Raw genomic sequence first — 22,528 nt, forward strand, 5'->3', positions numbered from 1 at the left:
GTTGTTTTTGAGAAGAGGAACCCATTTTTCTCTGGACTGTATCAGCTGAGAGCAGTGAAGGATGTCAGTGTGTCACGCAAGGCAATCTGAGCTGTCTTCCTTCCGTAGTGGACCTGTGGTTTATTTATCACGTTACACTTACCTGGACCACTGGATAGTCCACTCGATGCTAAAAGCACGTATCAAAGAGTTGGTGTTACATGCTCTCTCTAGGGGTTATCTGTGGTGCTTTTTTTTTTCATCAAAATAGTAGATTAGAATTTAAATGAAAAATAAAAATAAATGTTTTTCTATATTTGAATGCTTTTACAAATATGTGTCTATAAATTACTATAATTAAAGCTTGCCAATCCAAATCAGGTAAGCATCCACCTAAATTAGGACTCTGAAATTAACACATGATATTTAGCAATCTGAGTAATGACACAGAAGGTTAACCAATGATAACACATGGTGGACTGTGGCAATATGGTACACAATTAAATAATTAAAAGGGAAAGGTCATAAATTTTTACTGTCATTGTAGTATAACTCTTGAAGGTGTGAACTCTCAACCGTTTCTTTTAAATAACTGCTAGGTTTGGGTCTCTCCGCCAACACTTAGTAACTGTGTGGTCTTGGGCAGTTATTTAATCTCGTAGTTCTCCATGTCCTCAACTGTAAAATGAGGGTAATAATCTTACTTTTTATAGTCCAGAAGTCTTGGGATTAAAGGTCAAAAGTTGATTTTTTTAAATAAAAAAATAAAATTATTTGAATAATTTATTAGCAACTGAGTTTTCTAATAAACATAACATTTTGCCTCATTTTTCTGTTCTAAAACAAACTAGCTATCTTTGGGGTGACTACCCAACCCAAAGACCAGCGCCTCTAAGAACAGCCCCATCATTCTCAGCCTAAGGAGCTGCCCGCTCCTTATAAAAGGAAGCAGCACTGGAAGGGGCGTTTGTGACACCTGTGACACTCATTAGCACACTGTATTAGGCTACCCTTGTTTACCCCATAAATTCTGGGATCTCGGTTGGTGTTTTGAAAAAATCTAACTGTCCCTTTTATTCATCGCATCAGTCATTAAACCAAAGGTTTATCATATTCATTCCATTTCATTAAAAGAAGGCTTAATTTAGGCATATAAATTGTTAAATCAATTTTTACTAAGCATCACCTAGCTTATGCTCCTTCAAACCTTCTAAATGCTATTTTTAAAATAAAATAACTGACTTTCCTTTTGCTCTCCTCATTCCAGTATCAAAGAAAACATTTTTGCAGCCATTGTTGTTTTATTTAAAACAGCACGGCCCTCTAGACTTCGGGAAACCACCAAAATGTTACAGAAGATATTAAAAGGAATAAAGTTAAGTGTACCACTTCTCTTCAAGCTTTACCTCCCCCACACTTCTGACCAGTTAGGGCCCTTCTTCTCATAATTCATCTCAAACATGCCAAATCAGCAAAATGATGAAAGGGCAAGGGAAGAGAAAGAACTACATAAAAATTCCACATCTGCCGTCAGCAACCAACAGATGCCTGCTACAGGCAGATATCGGATTTATTAATGAGCAGAACATTGTAACTGTCAGATGATTTGTTACAAGAAAGAAATACAGTGCTGGAGTCTCTGGGACGCAGACCAGGTTTCAGAAGATGGCCCCAGTCCCACCTTCCTCCTCCCCCTCCTCCTCCCCACTCCTCTCCCTCCTCCCTCTTCCCCCTCCCCCTCCTCCTCCTACAATCTTCCCTAAACTATTAATATCCATTACTGATCCTCAAGTATCCTATACTCTTTCCAGTTTGGTCTACTTTTCCTAGAATATGCCCTGTGGGAGGCCCACTGTGCCTTTGTGCTAGACATTACTACTTTATGTCTAATACATGAATCCTAATATAAACAATTTACTTTCTTTCTAAAACTATCCAAGAAGCTTTTTCTAATACTCCCATAGTACTGGCCCTTGTAGCACATTCTAATTTATGTGAGTTATTTTGTATATCTTATGTCTCCAACACATAAAACTCAAGGATGGTGTGAGTGTGGCACTGGGCCATTCAAGTACCTCTCACAGTCATCCTGACTCATGTGGTAGCAGGAATAAGATCCATCTGAACACAATTTGGGATGCCCAGGGGAACTTCCCTTCATTTTAAGGGTTGACTCAAAGGAGCTGTAACTTGGAATACATAGTAAGAGGAACAGATTCAGTACGTCAGGGCACCTTTATAATGAGCGTTTTAATTAGCCTTTTTTAAAGCATGTTTAATTATCTATTTCTGCAAGAGACTCTCCTATCTGCATGTAGAGGATAAAGCTGCAAGTGTAAAGAGATGCATTACAAGCTTCTTTCTGATACTAAAAAGGAGAGTGACATTCAATTAAAAATGTCACTCCATGTGACAAAAACAGTGGGTAAGGATCTGACTTGGTAAATAGAGTAATATTAATAATATATGTTTTAGAACAGTGACTTCTTCTATTCAAATGACTTGGAACATGTTTAGGTAACAAGTCACATATATTTCACATATTTTTATTCCCCTAGAAAATCACTGTTCATACTAACATTGGAAAATTAAACATACTCTCAACTATTATAAGTACTGTTCCTCAAAAAGGAAAAAAAAAAAACTTTTTCTACAGGATTTAAGACCCAGAAAAATCTTCTGTTCATCCCAATTGTGTAGTATTAGTACCAGTACCTCTTTGAGTCTCAGACCAAGCTGACCTTTGACAGCACCTCCACAAGTCCCTTGGACAATGGACTGTTAGCTGTCAAGCAGATTGATGGCTTTCACTGAGCAGCTCCATATATAAAATTCAGAATTCACTGTAACAGTCATTTGAACTGTCACTGTATGAATTATGGACTGAAGCACATTCTGCTTTGCCATTTCCAAAGGAAAGCTCCTGGTGAATATTAAACTAGATGTGGGGAAGGCATTTCCAAGTCAAATGACTTAAAACCACTATACCTGGTTTTAGAATGAGCTTTAAAGAACTATTTTGTTTCCATGGGGGAAAAACATCTCAACTTCAAATGATCTAATAATGTATGTATGTATATATGTGGTGCACATATATATTCATATGTGTATTCACATGTATATTCATAGCCATGATTTGTTTTTCCTTTTAAAAATATCTTCTTTATATTACAGAATTCAAATTCTTGGTGCCTTTGTGTAAACAACTTGTGTTAAATAATGTAGGGAAGACTCAAAATGAATTAAAGACACAACTTTTTCCCAAGAAAATTGCATATTATACTTGTAATAATGTATGAGTAATTATAAAGCAACGTCATGATATGTAAAATATACTGAATAACCTGAGTGATTTCAAAGATTTCATTAGTAACTCTGGTGCTGCTCTCAGTTTGGGGTCCGGTCATGAGGAGGGATGACATGGACAGGAGAGGACCCCGGGCGGCTGCTGATCATGGTGCGCCACCAGCAGAGGCAATAAAGTGGACGTCAGCAGGGGAAGTGGGGAGCGGTCTCTGTGAATGACTACACTGACTCGATTTCAAAAAGCAGTTTGGGAAAAAATAGCGAAGATATTCTGCGCTCACAGATTGGAGGAAATAATATTGTTAAAATGTCCATATTACCCAAAGCAATCTAGAGATTCAATACAATCCCTATCAAAATTCCAATCATGTTTTTCACAGAAATAGAATAAACAAGTCTAAAATGTGTCCAGAGTCACAAAAGACCCCAAAGAGCCAAAGCACTCTTGAGAAAGAAGTACAGAACTGCAGTCAGCATGATATCAAACTATACTACAAAGCTGTACTAACCCAAACAGGATGGAATTTGTGTAAAAACAGACAGTAGGGCAATGGACCAGAAATAAACCTATGCATATGTGGTCAATTAATGTACAACAAAGGAAGAAAGAATATGCAACCAGAACAAGCAGAGTCTCTTCAGTAAATGGTGTTTGGAAAATTGAGCAGCCAGCTACGTTCAAAAGAACAAAACTGGACTATGATCTTACACCAGGCAAAAAATTAACTCCAAGTGGATTAAAGACTTGAACATAAGACCTGAAACTATAAAAATCCTAGAAGAAGACAAATGTGTTAAATTCTTCACATAGACTTTGGTGATCATTTTGAATCTGACACCAAAAGGAAAAGCAATAAAAGCAAAAGTCAACAAGTGGGACTACTTCAAACTAAAAAGCTTCTGCACAGGAAAGAAAACCATCAACAAAATGAAGAGGCCCCCACTGAACTGGAGAGAATATGTGCAACTGATAAATCTGCAAGGGGCTGATATCCAGAATATATAAAGAACTCATACAAATCAATAGCAAAAAAAGCAAACAATCTGATTTAAACGTAGACAGAAAATCTGAATACACACTTTTTTCAAAAAGACATACTGATGGCCAATAGGTCAATGAGAAGATGCTCAATGTCATTAATCATCAGGAAAATGTAAATCAAAACCACAATGAGACATCATTTCACAACTGTCAGAATGTCTATTATCAAAAAAACAAATAACAAGTGTTGGAGAGGATGTGGAGAAAAGGGAACCCATGTGCTCTGCTGATGGGAATGTAAATTGGTGCAGTCCAATGGAAAATGCTATGAAGTCCCTCAAAAAATTAAAAAACAGAACTACCATATGAGCCAGCAATTCCACTTGTGGGTATTTATCTGAAGAAAACGAAAACACTAACTCAAAACGTACCCCTATGTTCATAGCAGTATTATTTATAATAGCCAAGATATGGAAACAATCTAACAGTCCACTGATGGATGAATGAATGAAGAAATTGTGGTATATATTTTTTTTCAGCCAAAAAAAAAAAAAAAAAAAAAAAGAATGAAATCTTGCCAATTGTGACAAAAGGAATGGACCTCGAGGATATTATGCTAAGTGAAATACGTCAAATAGAGAAAGACAAATAACATATGATCTCTCTTACATGTGGAATCTAAAAAATAATAAATTGGGGGAAGGGTACAGCTCAGTGGTAGAGTGTGCTCCTACCATGCACTAGGTCATCGGTTCAGTCCCCAGTACCCCTATTAAAGATAAGTGAATTTAAAAAATCTACTTACCTCTCCCCAAAAATAAAGTTAAAAATAAGTGAAAATTAAAAAAATAAATAAATAAAATAAAAAATAATAATTTTTTTTTAAAAGAAGCTCATAGATACAGAGAACAGATTGGTGGTTGCCAGAGGGTGGGACAAGGAGCAGAAGAAATGGGTGAATTCTTTGTTTTATTTAAATAAATTGATTAGTCAAAAAGGAAAAAAAAAAACAAACTGGGCCTACATTTAAAAATACGTTCTCAGAAGCAAAACAATGAAGGAGTCAATTAATGAAGAACATTGAATACTGGGCTGAGCAGTTTAAATTTCACATAAAAAATTAGTGACATGAATATTACACGCTAAAATCACGTTTAAGAAGATTATGATGAAAATGTATAAGCTGAGTAAGGCTTGAGTTGGCCAGGAGATCCCTGGTGGTGAGGTATAAAGAACAGACTTGGAACAACAAGGCACGCTAGCAAGGGCTAAATTAATTTAAATAAGAAGGAAGGAAATCCTACCAAAAAGAATAGATGGAGACCAAGAACTAACTGAAAAAGTAAGCTGAAAAAACTGTACTGCAAAGTTTTGAAATGGAGGATTCTGGAGGATTATAATGGTATTGGTGATGGTGGATACACTGAAAAAATATTCCAGTTTGAGGCTATTTATATTATACCAATTACTTAGCAACCAGAAGTCTGCGATAAAAACTATGTGCTTAATATATATCTCTATCTATGTACACAGAGATACATAGGGCTGTACAGGTAACTAAATTCAGGATATTTATCAAGTCTTAATAGAATATTAAATTGTATGATATTTACATGGGACATTTGTGGGAAACTAAGATAACGGAATTAATCTAACATCTGTGATGAGGTGAAAATAACTAGAAGGCAGGCTTGTGTTTTGGTTAGAATCCGTGTAGATTCTCACCAGAGTGACAGCCTGGCCTCTATTGATGACGTTTACACATCAGGCCCACAACTGAGAACATAAACCCAAATTCTTTGCTTTCTTAAGTGCTAACTAAAGACATCTCTACATTTAAAAAAAAAACTTTTCAAGGAAGATTACGTGAGAGACTCATAACCCATCAGTAACCTTGGGGTTTTTTTTTTTTTTTGGTCCTACAAGATGCATCTGAAATACATTTATGTGTGTTCTGTAGATCTGCTGTACGTGAATACTTCTTTCTGCTTGTAACAGCCCCTGGCAGTGAGAATGTTACAAAAGTCTTAGGACACTTGCTATTCTCTCACGACAGGAGAGGGGTGAGGATATTGTACACTAACCAAAGATCCAAGGGAACAATGTCCCTTCAATCTGAACAGCAAGGAAAGCCCTGTTCCTCCTGAACTGCAAGTTTATTTCTCATCTTACGGGGCTGATCGTGTCTCCTTTGTTCTGGCTAACTTTGTGGTCCCTCTCCAGCAACCACATAGGAACTCGTGGCATTCACACTGTGCACCTACTCTAATTTCGTTTTTTGACCACTTGTATTTTCTTCAGCTGTATTTTCAATTTACTGAATGCTAACTGCATCTTTTTTGGAACAGGTGAAACACAGTAAGAGGTATGGCTAAACGTGAAGCCCTCAGTCAAGCAATCTCACACGACCACATTCACTCCACGTAACATCTCTGCAAGAGGGAGCTCATTATCACCAGCACAACTGTTGAGAAAAATAAATTTAGGCGGATACAGATACCTTAGGGAGTAGACGTATAAACAGAAAACCCCAAAGTTCTACAGAGAAACATTAAAAAAAAAAACTGCATCAAAAGAAAGGTGATTGTCGTGAACTGCTGTGACCCCTGGGGCACCTCCAGCTTATCTCTAATAAACAAATAAATAAATAAACATATAAATATTTGAGTAAAGAAATAAAATCTCTGCCTTGGAAGTTTTACTGATTTCCTATCTCAGTCCACTTTCTCCAGCCTGTGGAGAGCAATGTCCTACGTTGAGAGGGAAAAGCAATTATTTTCTCCCAGAAAAGATTACCAACTTCAAACATTCCCTAACTTTCCTTTCGAGTGAACCACTGTACTAGGGGCCTAAAGGGATGCAGGTGTGCTATGTGACTTCTCCACCTCCCAAAGCATCCACATTTGTTGGCATTTTGTCCTTTCTGTTTTTTAATAGCATGAAATCACCTCTGTTTAATTACATACAAACATATATAAACATGGTTGGTAGCCATTAATAATTCGATTCTGGTTCTGCCTCTTAGGGTTATGTAACTTGGAACAAGACATGGATTCTGTACCTCAGGAGACTCCTCTGTAAAAAGGGAAAGATACCAGAATTCCTCAGAGCTGGTGTGAAGGTTCAGTGAAATACAGGTAACATGCTGAGAACAATGTGCAGCGTCCTATACTCACTTCAGCAGCAGCATCTATTTTCACTGCACCCTCTGTATTTTCAGTAGAAACAGGTGAAACAGCACATGAGCTCTTGCGGAGAGACAGGCAAGAAACAGAAACATCGTCCTGAAAGCTTCCATCTGCCAGTGTCATCACCGCATGGTGCAGCAGGGACTAAAGGCATTGCCATCACTCTTTACCGGTACTCGGGCAGCTTACTAATCACCCATCTGACTCCTAGGGGATCGAGTGGTATTTCAGGTCTTGACAGACCTGAGACAGCAGGCTGTCCACTATTAAGCCACACATCTGGTCCCCATTGTTCATAACTGGTTGTTTGCAATACGTGGACAATCTACAAGTTTTCCCACAGGGAGTTAAATGAGGTTGAAATGTGTTAATCTGCTTTTATCCCTGTTCACACATTGATTTACAAGATGTGCTAAGGGTGCCCTTGTAATAACAATTCATCATTTTGTTTCTGTGCAAAGTCCAGTGCAAGAAAGCCAAGAACAAGCAGGCCTTTAGTTCTTAGATTCACTCTTTTCTGGCTTTGTACGCAAAAGCCCGCTTCTTATACATATTAACATACTGTGAAAAGTGGAAGCAGTTAACTCCGAGTTCAAGAGGGAAACGAGTCTGACTCTTTAAAGCCCTGGCGTAACTGCAGGAGTGCTGAGGGTCCCACGCACAGCTCCAAAGAAAGGCCCAGGGAAGACTCTGAACAGGACAGGGGTCCCAGGGCGGGGTCTTGCTTGGCAGTCTGGGTTTCTGCTTCTGTCCTCCTTCACTGCTTCTATGTGCCAAAGAAAGACGAAGATGAATAGGACCGATCCAAGACGAAACAGAGGAGAGAACCTCCCTGTCTGCGGTCTCCCTGTTGGGCAGACCCTCTTCTCCATCATTCCCGCTGCTCCTTCCAGGCAACTTGGACTTTCCAGTCTCTGTCAAATTCCCTTCCCGACTCCAAACCCATCTCCACGTCCAGCCAAACGAGGCAAGTAAATCTAATACCGCTGGTGCCCTGAGTTGGTCCACGTAAATGACTTACTTTCCCAGGTATGTGCAGTGGTTCCTCCCTCCCTGGAAACTACCCCACATCTCAGGTTCTCTCTAAGAGCCAGCTCATTCCCGTTGTATGTCGTTAGTGAGGAATCCAGGCAGAAATTTCGAATTCACACTTCTGCTTCCCAATGATCAGATACAAAGGATCCAATGGCATTTTCACAGTGCTTTCTTGCCACAATGCCTGGGTTTTATTCATCTGTTCCAAGCACGTACATGGTCACTCTTCTACATGAGAGATATACAATCAAATGCCACGATGGCCGTGGGTCATGCAATACCAGACACCAGGACAGATGATGAGGCCAGATGTACATGAACAAGCCACTGGGTTGGAGGGTGGAGGGGAATTCAAGGGGACCTCAGCTCCTAAGGAATCACAGCCTTTGTTCTGTAATACTTGAGTGTGCAACAAAGCAACAGTGACATGATACACAATATTTAAAAAGTTACCAATATTAATGATCATTTTAGGCAAAAGAATAATAATGTGATTTGGCTGGCAAAATAAAGCTCGTGGTTGCTATATGTGGCCAATTTCTTCGTTTCTATGTTAATGAGAATGAAGGTACAATAATCATTATTTATAAATGTGTATTGGGTATAAATATTTAATATGGATTATACTGGAGGTCTGACAGATTAACTATGTTCTATATTTTATTTAATTGCAAGAATAAAATATATATCTCTGCTCAGTCTTTACAATTGGTTTGTTCCTAAAGTTTGATCACCTGCTTACAAGTTTCAGCACCTTACATACCACCACCATGACTACCAGAAAGCAGCATCCTTACCCACTGTACCTGGGCAGGACACTCAGTCCGAGACGGAACTCCACGCCCCTCCCTTCACTCCAACCCCAGTTTTCACAACTCCACATGCCAGTTCTGAATTTGCATGGAGGCTGAGATTTCCTCAGTGCTTCAGATGAACCTTTTTCTCTCATTCTCCTCCCCAAGCGATTTTCTCTTAAACTGCAAGTTGGTTGTTGTCTGATGATTAAGACCCTTGTGAAAAAAAAATTTTTTTTCTTGACCTATTTAAAAAAAAATCCCATATCCAGACAAGAATGGTCAAATAGTGGAAGTAACTGTCCTTCTGGGTCATTAGACATTGTTTTGGTCTCTTTTATAAAGAAATTCTAAATTAACAATTTAAAACTCAGAAAAAGCGTGAGTTTAAAAACATCTTGATAGAAGGTATTAAATACCGATCAGAAAAGGCCACCCTAATTTAATTTCAAATAAATACACAAAGCAAATGGTTATATGATATATATGATAAACATATGATTTGTATGTTTATATAACCTATAAACACATAAACAAGAGCATGGTTGGAAAAAACCCGCAAAAGTATTGCACTCACTATTAATCTAGCCACAGCTCCATGTTATGACTAAACACACTGTAACTTTAATGTTTATTTTGTACCAATAATGAAGCCCAAACTCTGAGTTGTTTAGCTTTCATTTGTGTTATTTCTCTTACTACCTTTCAAATCTACTTTTGCAGAAGTTGAGTTACGTTACTAACAGAGAAGGAAAAACGACTGTTAATAACTTTGATAAAACAACCAAGTTAGCCGAAATCATTTCCTTGGTCACCCACTGGGAAGTATGCGCACCCATTCTCAAGACTAACTTGAGGCTGCAATGGAGAAACTGTCTAGTAGGAAGTTTAATCTCCTTAAGACGTCACATACTTTATGTGGAAAATGAAATCACTGCTTTCCAACTTTCCTCATCCAAGATTTATTATATGTAGCGGTACTTTGAAAAGTTAAAAGTGTAATACTCACAGCAGAGGTATTACTAACACATAACTATATAACGAAAGTGGATCCATGAGAGTGGTTACATGGATTCAAACTTTAAAAAGAAATTTTAATAAATCTGAAAAGCCACATTTCAATTTTATTAACAGAGTAGGTCAAAAGAAAACAACCACATATGTTTTAATATAAAGTACTAATGTCTGAATTATTGGTAACTATTGAAAAGTAATAATAAACTTCATGATTCTTTGCATTTTATGTATTATATTATACGTATATAAAGTCTTTTTTGCACCATTACCTAATATGGTAGTAAGTAATTTTTTATTGCCTTATTCACGGAGATTTCTCATAATATAGTGGTGCTAAGAGACAGAATTGTCTGGGTTCTCTAACAATGAATGCTTAAGTCACTTTTATAGGTATTGCATACACATGGTTGGTTCCACTATGCAATTAAACAGTAACATTTCATTCTTCTTAGCAGCACTTAAAATACTTCAAAAGTGTGTTTATTGACCTGAACATAAAAACTTAGAATAAGAACTTAACATTAAATGGCTACTTTTCAAAATAATATATAATTTATTAAAGGAGATAAAATTTGTAACATATAAATATGCCACATGCCAACCCCAAACCCATTCCCCCAATTAAATTTGATTGTATAAAGTAATATATTTGCATTGTATGATATCTAAACTTACACATACTCGAAAGTACCCAAACATTTCTCCCATTTTATAAATGCCCCTTAAACTATCAGTTGATTGAACTGTACTCTTCATTCAAGTTCCTCTGTTTTCAATTAGTGCAATGCATTAGGTGACTCCCTTGCACTACTTTAAAATGTCACCTATAAAATATGAAAGATATGCTTAAAATTACTGGAATTACAATACCTGACCAGATATTTGAAAATTAGAATACTGTTAATTAAATAAATGGACTACTCCCACATGCCTGTCACTGAGAACTATCCATTAACAGTAATTTATCCACTGTTGTGATAATTTATCCGCATCAAGTGCATTGTGTTCCCAACTTTAAAATTATTAAGTCATGATGAAGGATGAGAAGGGCCTGCCCTTACTGTCTGAAGGCATTTAAGCCTGGAATTTGCCAATCTTTAACTGCAGAAGAATTTTCTAAATCTCTACTCTTTTATGAATCTTAGAAACATAAAAATAGAAAAAAAGATAGATTTTAACACTACATCAATTTTACAAATTGCAGAATGATTCCCACACAAAATCAGTTAAATTCAGTCTCTACTCATATTAGTTTCAATCACAGAGCAACTTTGAAGATACTAAGTATTCTAAATTAGACTCAGAATACAGTGAAGACTTTGAGCCATCTCTAATATAGTGATTTTACCCACTTTATTTTCAAGCAAACACTGAATATCCTATCTACACATGTTGGATGCTCTTTCTGACAGTCTTCAAACAGAAATCCTGCAAGGACATCATCATAAGCTAAGTAATACTGTCCACATTCTGGAGGAAAATTCACCTCTAATTATATCTGTGAACACCTCCTGAGCAAGCACTGTTTCCTTCTTTCTTATACTCTTCCCAAAACCTCATTTAATGAGGCCCTGAGATGTAGCATGCATTCAAATAGTAGGTGAATGGATAAGTGACCATTAAAGAAATATTATACAAACCATTTAAATGAGATTTTTGTGTTTTACTCAGGATGCCAAAGAAATAAACAGGCATTATGTATACAACAGACATTCCTACAGCACAAGCAGTGTTGTCATTGAGCAACTCGCAAACTTATTTTGTGGCTCTCAGAACTGACGGTATTCATGTGCTAAATTATCTTCACCACTGTGTCTAGTTCTGTTCCCTTATGTTCTACTCAGAAAAGGATATCACGATGCAAATAAGGGAAAGGTAATTATGTAAGGGTGCACTGACAGATACATTACAGACATATGATATATACATTATATTGTATTTCATATTGAATACGGATCTAATACATACACATTATGTATACGTATGTATTACATGTACATTATGTGTGCGTTTGTTTCTCTACCAAAAGGTGGTGCAATATACACTTAAGTGAACTATTCAAGGTTAGTTCACAGAAAATCTGTGGTGTGGAGTATACACTTCCTGTATTCTGGCAGGCCCCCAACATTCTCTCTTTAACATCACCCCTTCACACAACAGTGCTATACCCCACCCATCTTCACATGCCAGTCAACCACGTGTGAATTTAAAATTCTTACCATGAAGAGCAAGGCAGAAAGTGGCCACTTCTCTACCATCTAATTTCCCCATCATGTCTAGGCTATGACTCTAGATGGAGAAGATACCCATCTGGATTCAGATTCCCCCAGAAGCTGACCCTCAGATAAGGATTAACACCTAAGCAGTTTATCTGGGAAGTGACCCAGAGAACACCAGTAAGGGAGAGGGGGAAGGAAGCCAATTCACCCTGCAATACCAAGCTGGTTACCAGTGTGGGCCAACTGGAGCGCAGCCCCTTGGACATAGCGTAGGGAACACACTGCAGGATTATCCCACCCAAGAAGCAAGGAGGCTCAGGTATTCATCTAACAAATCTGTGTACTCAGCGGCACCTCTGCCTCGCTCTCCAAGAGGGCCTGGTGTGCCCCTGAGGCCAGAAGAAAACAAACACAAAACCTCATGGAAAACAGCCTGGAGAATACGGGCAGGGTTCTAAGTGCATCTGCTGGGAGAAACTGTCCACTCACTCCTGCACGGAAGAGTGTTCTTCCCCGACTCTGCAGGAACTAAGTCCACGAAGACGAGTGGGTAGAATAAGACTGCTACGTGGACTTAATTGCAAAAAAGGAATGTGTGACCATATTAAAGGCAAAAGAGATAACTTTACTTACTGCAAATGAATTTAAGATTCTGAAGAAAAATTACAAAAGCTGCAAACTTCAAGTCATAAGAGAGGACGGGAACCACAAGGAAGAGCACCTAAACTAAGCTAGCTGCTGTCAAACTCTTTTTACAAACTCAAATTTAATTAAGGAGCTTCTTGAGCAATCTGACTCACGAAGGATGAGCCCAAGTATCATCTTGACACTTGCAAGATATAGCACCAAAACAAGTACGTAATTTCCCAGAAACTGAGTTTCCTAGTCCTTAAAATAATTAAACCCACAATTCATGGACAGAGATAGCATATAAGTTGACATATTTATATGTCTATGTAAATATATATGTTACACACACATGCACATACATAAATATATAACATAGAGCATTGTTAACACACAGCACTAGCCAGTGCTTAGTACCAACTGTTAGTCTTACAGAAATACCGTACAGAAATAAGATTACTGAATCTCATAATGGCTGAATAACTCACCCAAGCCACTCAAGTGTGAAGAAATCAGCACAGGATTGACACCTGGGTCCCTATGAACCAAAGCATCTTTTCTTCAAAGATGGACAATAAATAGAACCAAAACTAAACAGTAAGTTTTCACAAAGCCACATTATCTTTAAAAATGGATGAACAATTTTTTAAATGTTTAAAGCCTCATTTTTAATAGTAAGTTTTGCCTAACTTTAAAGTTAAACTTGGGCTAGCATAAAATTTTACTGTAACAGATATTTTAAACAAATGTGCAAAACTTTAACATAGCAGTGATTCATTTAGGATACATTCAACGAACCAAAATTCTTAATTACCAAAATATATCTGCAGCATCCCTGGAAAAATGAGGGCAACTTCACAAACAATTAATATCTTGGACACAATAATAAAAAACAAACAAGCAAACAATGCTACCACGACCAAGTCCAAAACATGTCCTCTATGTACTCAACACCTTCCACAGTGAGGATTTCTGTTCTACACGATGCCCAATCCTAAAGTAACAAATACAGATCCAATCACTATGAACACGACGATGCACTTGATGGGACACTGAACTGAGTTAATATAGTTTTTCTAAATCTCAATTAGCATCTGAGTTTGTTTAAATAGTCTTTTCTTCATCTTCAGTCAACCAGAACATCTTACTTTCCAAGCATTGTGGTAGGTTGGTATTTGTTCTTTTAATTTTAAACCAATACATGTTTTTTGCTTAAAAAGAGATTGCATTGAAATACCTATCCTCCACAAAACATCCATATCCCTTTAAATCGTTAATAGGAGACTGAAGAAGAATTCCACAATTGATGCCCAAGATAAAATCCTCTGTGTATAGGGGAGGGGTTGGTATTGGAGCTGAGATGGTGAAGAAAAGAAGGAAGGTATTGCCCAATGGTGAATGAGGAGGAGATTTTGAATGGGACCAATAATGGACCTTTTATGCAATTAAAACAGAGTATCAATACCAAACTGAACTTCAAGGAAACATGAATTGAGTTGAAAGCGTAGTTAGTATACACATATTATTTAAAAACAAGGAAATGTGGCATGTGATACCTAAGTGACTGTTCCGGATAATACTAAATTCAATGAAACATAAAATGTGCTTTTTAAAGAATAATATAGACATAGCAAAAGGAATCCCAGGAGATTAACTAGGCAAAGCAGTGATGCTATAGATAAAACACATGAGCAATATTTTGCTAATAATAAATATTCGAGTTTTGAAACTTAATTTCGAGACATACATACTCTTTAGGCTAAATACATTATTTATGAAAGGCTGGATTATTCATAAATACATTATTTATGAAAAGGCTATACAAACACTATTATTAATAACAGTCATAGTTACCCGTTCAAAGTAAGTATTTTCAATCGCCAACGTTGTCATTTTCACTAACTACCTGTTACATATTCAAACCAATTGTCTACCTGTGACTCCAAATGTTTACAAAGCACAAAATTCCCCGTGGCAGGTGGACACCCAATCAAGACAACCTGACAAGGAGTAAGCACACAGGTGCAGGAGCTTTTAAGTTTCTAATGTGCTTTTTCAATCAACGTGGACACATTTTCGAATCTGGTTAACAGCACCTAAAGAAAAATGAAGACTGACTGGCACTGATACTGCGTGCCATTTGAATGTACTGTACCTCTCACACCAGCCTCATACACACCCTAGGGAAGCACAGACAAAGAATAAGCACCAAATAAATGCAATACATGCATCGCAAGGATGAGGAAGTGAAAAGGAAGAGTCCCTTGCCTACAGCAATTGCTCTAGAGTCAAAATGGAGAGACGCATCCAAGAGTCCCTCTTACTCCCTCCCCCAGTCTCTGGCTCCCTTTCCTCTCTCCCTCGTCTGCCCCTTCCAGCCTCCCCAGCCCTCTCTCTCCCAGCGGCATGTACGGAACCGCTGCAGCACAGTGCTCACCTGTCGTCGTTCTGCCATCCTTGGTCCCCGAGCAGCAAATCCCGAAACCTGTACCTGGGAGGCAGAGGGGGCACTTCGCTCTCCAAATCAACCATCCTTCCTCAAAGAGTGGGAAACGTAAAACAGCGAATGGAGGAGAAGAGGAGGGCGAGAGGAGGAAGATACTGCGGAGCGGGGGGCGAGGACTCGGGCCGCGGGCGCGAGAGGGGCCGGAGGAGGGGAAGGGGCCTGGGGTGGGGGAGGGGGGCTGCTCCGAGCCGGAAGCCGAGGCTGAAAGGGGCTGGCTCCTCTCTCCTGAGGGTGTGATGGGGATGATGCAAACCCAGCCCAGTAGCAAAAGTCTGGCTCCGACGAGAACCAGCGCTGCCAGGGAACCGCCCCCAGGCTCGGCACCGCCTCTGGTCCCCAGGACTTGGGGGAGGCGGGAATGCAAAAGTTACTTTCCCCGAAAAAAGACAAAAAACGCGCGGCGCCTAGAAAGAGGGGCGCGGGGTGGGCGTGCGCGCGGGGACGCTGAGGCACTTTCCCGGCCGGCGGCGAGAGCGCCTCCTCCGAGGGCGGCTCCGGGCTGCAGGTCCCGCGGGAGAGCGCCCCGCACGGCCCCGCGCAGGCGCCAGGGTTACCGGGGTGGGGGGTCCCCGCCGATGCCCACGGGCTCTCCCCGGGGGCGGGGCCGCCGCCGAGGCCCCGCCAATGAGACGCCCCTCATTAGCATAACGGTGACGCAGGTGCCTGGGGGCGACCAATAGGGGCGAGCCTAATTAGCGGGCTCCGGGTCTCCAGACCCTTCTGGGGAGGGGGACACGCGCGTGGGGCGCCCCGGGCCCCCGGTGCCTTCTCTTCGGCCGCCTCGAGCCGGTTGGCGGGGTGGAAATTGCACGTTCCTGGAGAGGGAATCCCCGCTCCCGGCCCCAGGAAAGTCCCTTTTTTTTTTTCCTTCTCGGAGGCTGAACGCAAGGGAGGTGTTTCCCTGATGCTGTACAAAAACGACGGCCACTTTAGGCCGCTGCGGAGAACGTGTAGATGCTGGCAGGGGAAGCACGTGGGGATGCTCGGAGGATGACACACCAGGAAATTAGGGCTGCTGCTGTCGTGGTGTTGAGGGCTTCCAAGCTACCTGGCCTTCGCCTTGGTGGGGTGTGCCCTGTTAGTGGTCCGCACGCTCAGGGGAAGGGTGAACCCCAGAGTCCGCAGCCTGTTGTTCAGTGTGGACCCTAGCTTATGGGAACCCGCAGTACATGCAAGTCCTGGTTCTGTTTACACACACTGTTCTTCCACCAAGAACTGACTTCACGAGGGTCCGTGCAGAGCCTGAATACTTCCCATCTGAGAGACGCGGGCCTGAGGATACAGAGGTCATATCACTGCCCAGGCCTTCAGGAATCTCATCGTGTGCTCAGAGGAACCAGCTTCTAAATGAAGCGATTCAATATGAGACACAGTAGTCAAATAATATACAAAAAGTTTTGGAAACACCTGTGAGGTAACACACTCGTACAGGGAAGGGTCAAGACAAAGAACATGACGAACTAAGTCTGTGCTAGTTTGCAGCTCACTCAAGGGAAGAGAAGGAAACCGTGGAGCAAACAGGAACCTATGAGTGATTTTTTAAAAGAAATGTTTGGTTTATTCAGGAGACAGTGATTGATTTGGCATGATTAATCCTCGGTGAGGTCACGTAGTGGAGGGTGTTTACAGACCGTTGGAAATTCAAGATGAAACAGCAAAAAGCAGATGAAATAGAATGAGTAGGTAAATCTGAAGAGTCAGTGGAAACAGAACAGTCATACCCTGTGTCTCTGTCTTCCAGATGCTGCCCATCCTTCCAGGCCCATCTCAAATGACATGCCCTCTATTAGATTTCCGGATTCGTCCAGCTGGTTACAATGCCTTCTTCCTTTGAACCCTTCATTCCCTGTGTGAGTATTTTGCTTTTGGTGCTTATTATATTCTGGCCTGCTGCATGATTAACTGTGCATGTTTCTACGTCTTATCCCCACCCACCCCCACCCCCAACGGTGGCTTATATTTCTAGCACAGCGCCTTCAAAGGAGTAAAATCTCAACAAGTAAGATGGAGATGCATTAGAAGCTTTTGAACCTAGGAGATTAACTTTTTTCACATTTGCTTTAGCTCCAGAGTTATGTGTTTAGGTTTCTTTTGCATGAAATATCATCATCATTTTGCCAAATGAGAGAGTTGTATCACTACGTTGTTAGTTTGGTGGGGGGGGGGGAGACAATATCTGATTTATATTTTGGACCTCATCATCTACAATTAAGATAGCTCTATGCAATTTCCTTTTTTTTTAATGTTCCAGGTTAATATGTTTGTTTATATTAGTATAGTTGGCCTTTATATATTTGGCAGAAATCTGAAATATTTCTGTGTCAGTAACAGACTCAGAAGCAAGGCATTAAAATAAGAAAAAAATAGCTGCTGATTGTTAGACTCCTGAGATGCTAGAGGTTAGAGGGTAAAGCACAACGTCTGACTTCAGGGAAAGCTGTGCACCCTTATTTAAGTGTCGCCTTTATGGCAGTCTTAATTATTTGGCTTCCGAGTGCCTGGAAAACATTTTAGAAGGGAGCAAGTATCTTAGAAAGAAAGAAAAAAAAATAAGTAAAAACTTGCTCAACTACTAGTGTCGGAGTCCAGCTGTTAAGGACACGAAGGGTCCAAAGAGCCCTAATGTGTCAGAGCAGCTGGAGACCACAGCGCGCCTTAAAATCGTCACGATGAAGAATTTTATATTTCTAAATTTAAGAAAATTAAAAGAATAATGCAATACAACAAACGCTAACCTGACATTCTTAAAATAGAGCCATAGTTGGGCATTGAGACTTAAATTTATAATTGGAAGATCCTTTACTCTTCTTTTTTTTTTCAGTTTTCTCTGGACAGACTTTATTTTTTGTCATTAATTTTGACTTTTAGCTCTCCCACCTGTCTTTCTGCACTTTTTTCTCTTTTTTGTCATGTCATGTCATTTCCTGCTGTTAAAATATATTTTCCTCTTTTCACTCTTTTTATCTGGGTTTCCTTTTTTCACTGTGGTCTTTTAATCTCTGATTTCATAGACTCTTTTTCTCTCTGTGTGTGAAAGCTTTCATTCTACTATAATATGAGATTCGATTTTTGGAAACAGTTTTAAACTTGGTTCTCTACATGACAGTTTTGCACCTTACTCACTGCTGTTCTTAAGGTTCCAGTCAATACTCGTATAGATCAGAACAACAGACTGGTTTGGTCCCATGCTACTAAACAAGTCCTCACCAAAAATCTTTTGGATTTTTATACTGATGGAGTAGAGTGTCAAGAATGAGAACTGGGGAGAAGACTGACTCCCTAGTTTAAGAAGTTTTCTTTCCAGAAAACACACTTGAGAATATCTTCTAATTTCCTCCCTTTTGTTCAATAGAAAAAAAATTGTTTTTTAAATCTTTAATTTTTCAGTACATTGATTTATTACACTAATATTTAAATATAAAAAGAAATGAGAGTCATCCTCATGGGCAATTAAAGGTTTTACTAACAAAAAACAATTTATTGATAATTATCTTATGAATAATGAACATAGTAGCAATCATAGAATATGTTGAGATTTTTTTTACTCCCCCCAAATATGTTCATGTTATATGTTATTTTGTTTTGTTTTGGTTGTTTTTTTTTTTTTGTTCCAAGAAATACTTTATTCATTAAACAATATATCCATCATCTATAACATGATCCAAAAATATTACATTATTTTTGACAAAATTTTCAAAACTGTCAATGGTTAGCCCTGTAAAAGCTATTTGAAAATACATTTTCAAAAGAAAAATATAACTTCTCTATGTGAGGCTACCTACTTCATAGACATCTCATCTGTGTAGGCAGAAAAAGACAGGATAATCCAGCATCATTAAGCTATACAGCGACATCTCACTACAGAGGAGAGAGGTGTTCAGTTATTTTTCTTAACAAAGAGTCATGAAGTAGTTACTCTGAATTTAACCTCTCATAGTCTAACAGGGGAGAGAAGGACCATCCAGTAGTCAGACTAGAATGGGAAAGGTCACACTGGTAATTAGCACTGACAGCTGTGTTGCTAAGCACAGAGTCTTAGTCTAACAGAGAGACATTCTGGTTTTGGAAAATCAGGGAAGGCTTTCTGGAGGTGCTGACATCGACACTGAAGAATGGAAAAAGTGAGTGAGTGAGGTGGAGGCAGGAGCATCAGCAAGTATATCAGTACAAATAATAGACATAAGAAAGCAATGGCAGATTCCAGGAAATGCAAAAGCTTCATGCAGTTTGAGCTCAGGGTATGTATTTAGGTGGGGAGGGGGTAGAGAGGAGGGAGAAATGTCAGCAGGAAGACTGGCAGCCAGGAGCTGCCTTCTTTTATTAAGGACCACATCTGGAGGGGCCTCGCATGCCCTGCCAACAAGTTTGGGTTTGAACTTGTAGACAGCGATGAATCTTTTGAGGATTTTAAGTAGGAAAGTGGCAAAGTGCAATTTATGTTTGGAAAGACCACCAGTGTAGGTTACTTTTACGTGGGGAGGACAGGAATGAAAGGAGGGAGACCATTTCTGAGCCATACAGTCCTGCAGGAGAGAGATTCCAGACGTCTGAGAGGAGGCAGTGGCTACAATGTAGATGAAAAGTCGAGGACAGATGTATAGGGAATTATGAAGATGGTATTGGCAGGACTGGATCTTTGAGAGACAGTGAAAGTTAATGGGGAATGAAGAATCAATGGGACTTTCTAGGCTTCCGGGGTAAATAGATGCAGAGTATTACTGTTGGATGCGATGTGAATGCAGAAATAAGTTTGAGTGAGGAAATGATTTTACCTTGAGGCACCTGCAAAAGGGAGAAATCGGGAAGGTTTGATGATGTGGACCTGGATATCAGCAGAATTCTTGTCCAGAGATAGAAAATTGAGAAGCATCCTAGAGAGGTGGCTGTTGCAATGGAGGAGTGATCAACGCACCTGGCTCTCAGCACCAGGAGAGAAGAGCTGGGCAGGCACTGAGCCCATAAACGCACCTGGGAGACAGGAGGTGGGGGGCGGTGGGGAGCGGAGACACAAGGAGGTCGGCGCCCACCGCCAGAGCAGAGACAGGCGGGCCTCTCTTTTCTTGGTTAGTTTTATTCTGTGACCCTTGGTTCCAGCTATAACAGATTCTACCTGCTGGAAGAAAACTGTAACAAAACCTGCCCTATATTCTAAGCATGTCCAGCCACATGAGTAAAATCATTTTTATTTCAGCAACAGTGAAAAGAAAGAGAGTGGAAGAGAGAAAAAGAAAAAGCAGAATATCACATTCAGTTCACAGACTCTCCCTGAAAAGCACAGGTAAGTGGTTCAGAGCGAGGCCATTTGGAGACTTATGAAGACGTTCCAGTAATTAACATGATTCACCCAACACTTCCAGTGTTTTCTGCCGTCCTAAAAATATGGCTTGTCTGAGAGGCAAAACGTGTATGCACACTGAACAACGGACGCTTGTCAGGAGTTAACTTTCTATATTAATGTAACATTTTATTGCAGTAATAGCAATATCCTTGTGGCCTCCCCCTCGCTTCCTTCCCTTTTCTCGCAGCTCATCTTCCTCAGCTTCCCCCTTAATGCTAACACATAGCGTCTCTGTCTACCTGCTTCTACACTCTCTTCCTTTGACTGAATTTTTGGGAGGAGAACATCGAACCGCAGGGGGAATTCTTTAGCACCAATGTGATTCCCTAACTTCGAAGCATGATGTCCCTACAATAACCCGGGAATCACACCCACGTGATTCTTCCACCTACAAAACCTATATATTTCCTGCAAGAAAAAAATCTCCAGCAGGTTTGGAAAATTCCAGTTCTCATCTTGGGTCTTCCCATCCTTACGCTGCTGGTGTCCCAAATCTAGCTCATTGACAGACCAGAGGAGGCGCCCTGTGCATGGTCACTCCTCCACCCTGACCCTTGTCGTCTCCAAATCTTCTAAAGCAAGATGGCAACCACAGTTGGCCGTTTTCATGATGGTCCTCAATCAGTGGATGATCAACAAACGTCTAGGGAGGGAGGGAGAAGCTGCATAATGTGAACGGATCAGGTTGTATCTTTGTTGTTCTTCAAGCAAAAAAACATACATGCTAAAAAATTATTAGCTGCAGAGTAACTGTTATAGCCCAGATACCATGTTAGGAGGGTCACAACGATTTTGAAAACCAAACAACTTTGTCCAGTTTTGGAAGATGGGAAAACTTGGGCTCAGACGACACCACCCAGGTACAGGTTGCTAGGCCAAGATTCAAAACCTTGATTTTCTGACTCCCAAAGTGCGTGTTCTTCCCAGTACAGCTGAGCGAGAAGGTTAATGGTCGATAACTGTAGATATCTGTGTTTACCAGTCGGTAATCAACATTACAAAATAAAATTATAAAATCGCTCCTGACCCACCGTGCTGCAGTCTCAGTTGCCGTCTTCCACCCGAGGGACTTCCCTGCACTTGCTTGTTTTCCCTGAACTCTCCTCTCTCCTCTTACCAAGGCTGCCTTGTTAATTCATTACCACATCATCAAAGAAGACCCTTCCCATCACCCAACACAAAGGTGCTCTTCTCTGTCTGTGTTTCCTTGTTCCTCCTCTCCCACCGCGATACAAACCCTCTAAGGTCAAGGGCCTTGTGGATCCTGAAGAACAGTGTCCAGCATATAGTGCGGACCCAAAACCAAAGTTTGCTGAATAATAGAAAGCGAAAAAGGAAAGTAAGGCGGAGTAAAGGAAGAAAAATGATCCAATAATTGCCTAGGTTTTTCAATTCCAGTACGGGAAAATTGCATTGCACGTGTAGATGTGATTTTTACATGGGTGTATGTATGCATGTGTGTGTGTTGCACTTAGCTGAGCAAGGCATACAAGTTAAAAAGTGTTTTGTCAGAGCTTTATATTAAGTGTAAAAGATC

At 40.0% G+C, this 22,528-nt stretch overlaps 1 protein-coding gene across 2 annotated transcripts in view; it reads right to left on the bottom strand.

Moving 5' to 3' along the window:
• KCNT2 (potassium sodium-activated channel subfamily T member 2) overlaps positions 1–15,804 on the bottom strand; it is a 284,885-nt gene extending 269,081 nt beyond the window's left edge. The window contains exon 1 of one of the 2 annotated variants that reach the window (XM_006193725.3): positions 15,585–15,804. In XM_006193725.3, coding sequence (XP_006193787.1) covers positions 15,585–15,679 — 95 coding nt within the window. In that variant the 5' untranslated portion in view covers positions 15,680–15,804. The remainder of the gene's footprint in view (positions 1–15,584) is intronic. The other variant, XM_006193726.3, reaches the window with a different exon arrangement.
• Positions 15,805–22,528: the final 6,724 nt, after the last annotated feature.

This window comes from Camelus ferus, chromosome 23, assembly GCF_009834535.1.
Source record: "Camelus ferus isolate YT-003-E chromosome 23, BCGSAC_Cfer_1.0, whole genome shotgun sequence".
Lineage (NCBI taxonomy): Eukaryota > Metazoa > Chordata > Mammalia > Artiodactyla > Camelidae > Camelus > Camelus ferus.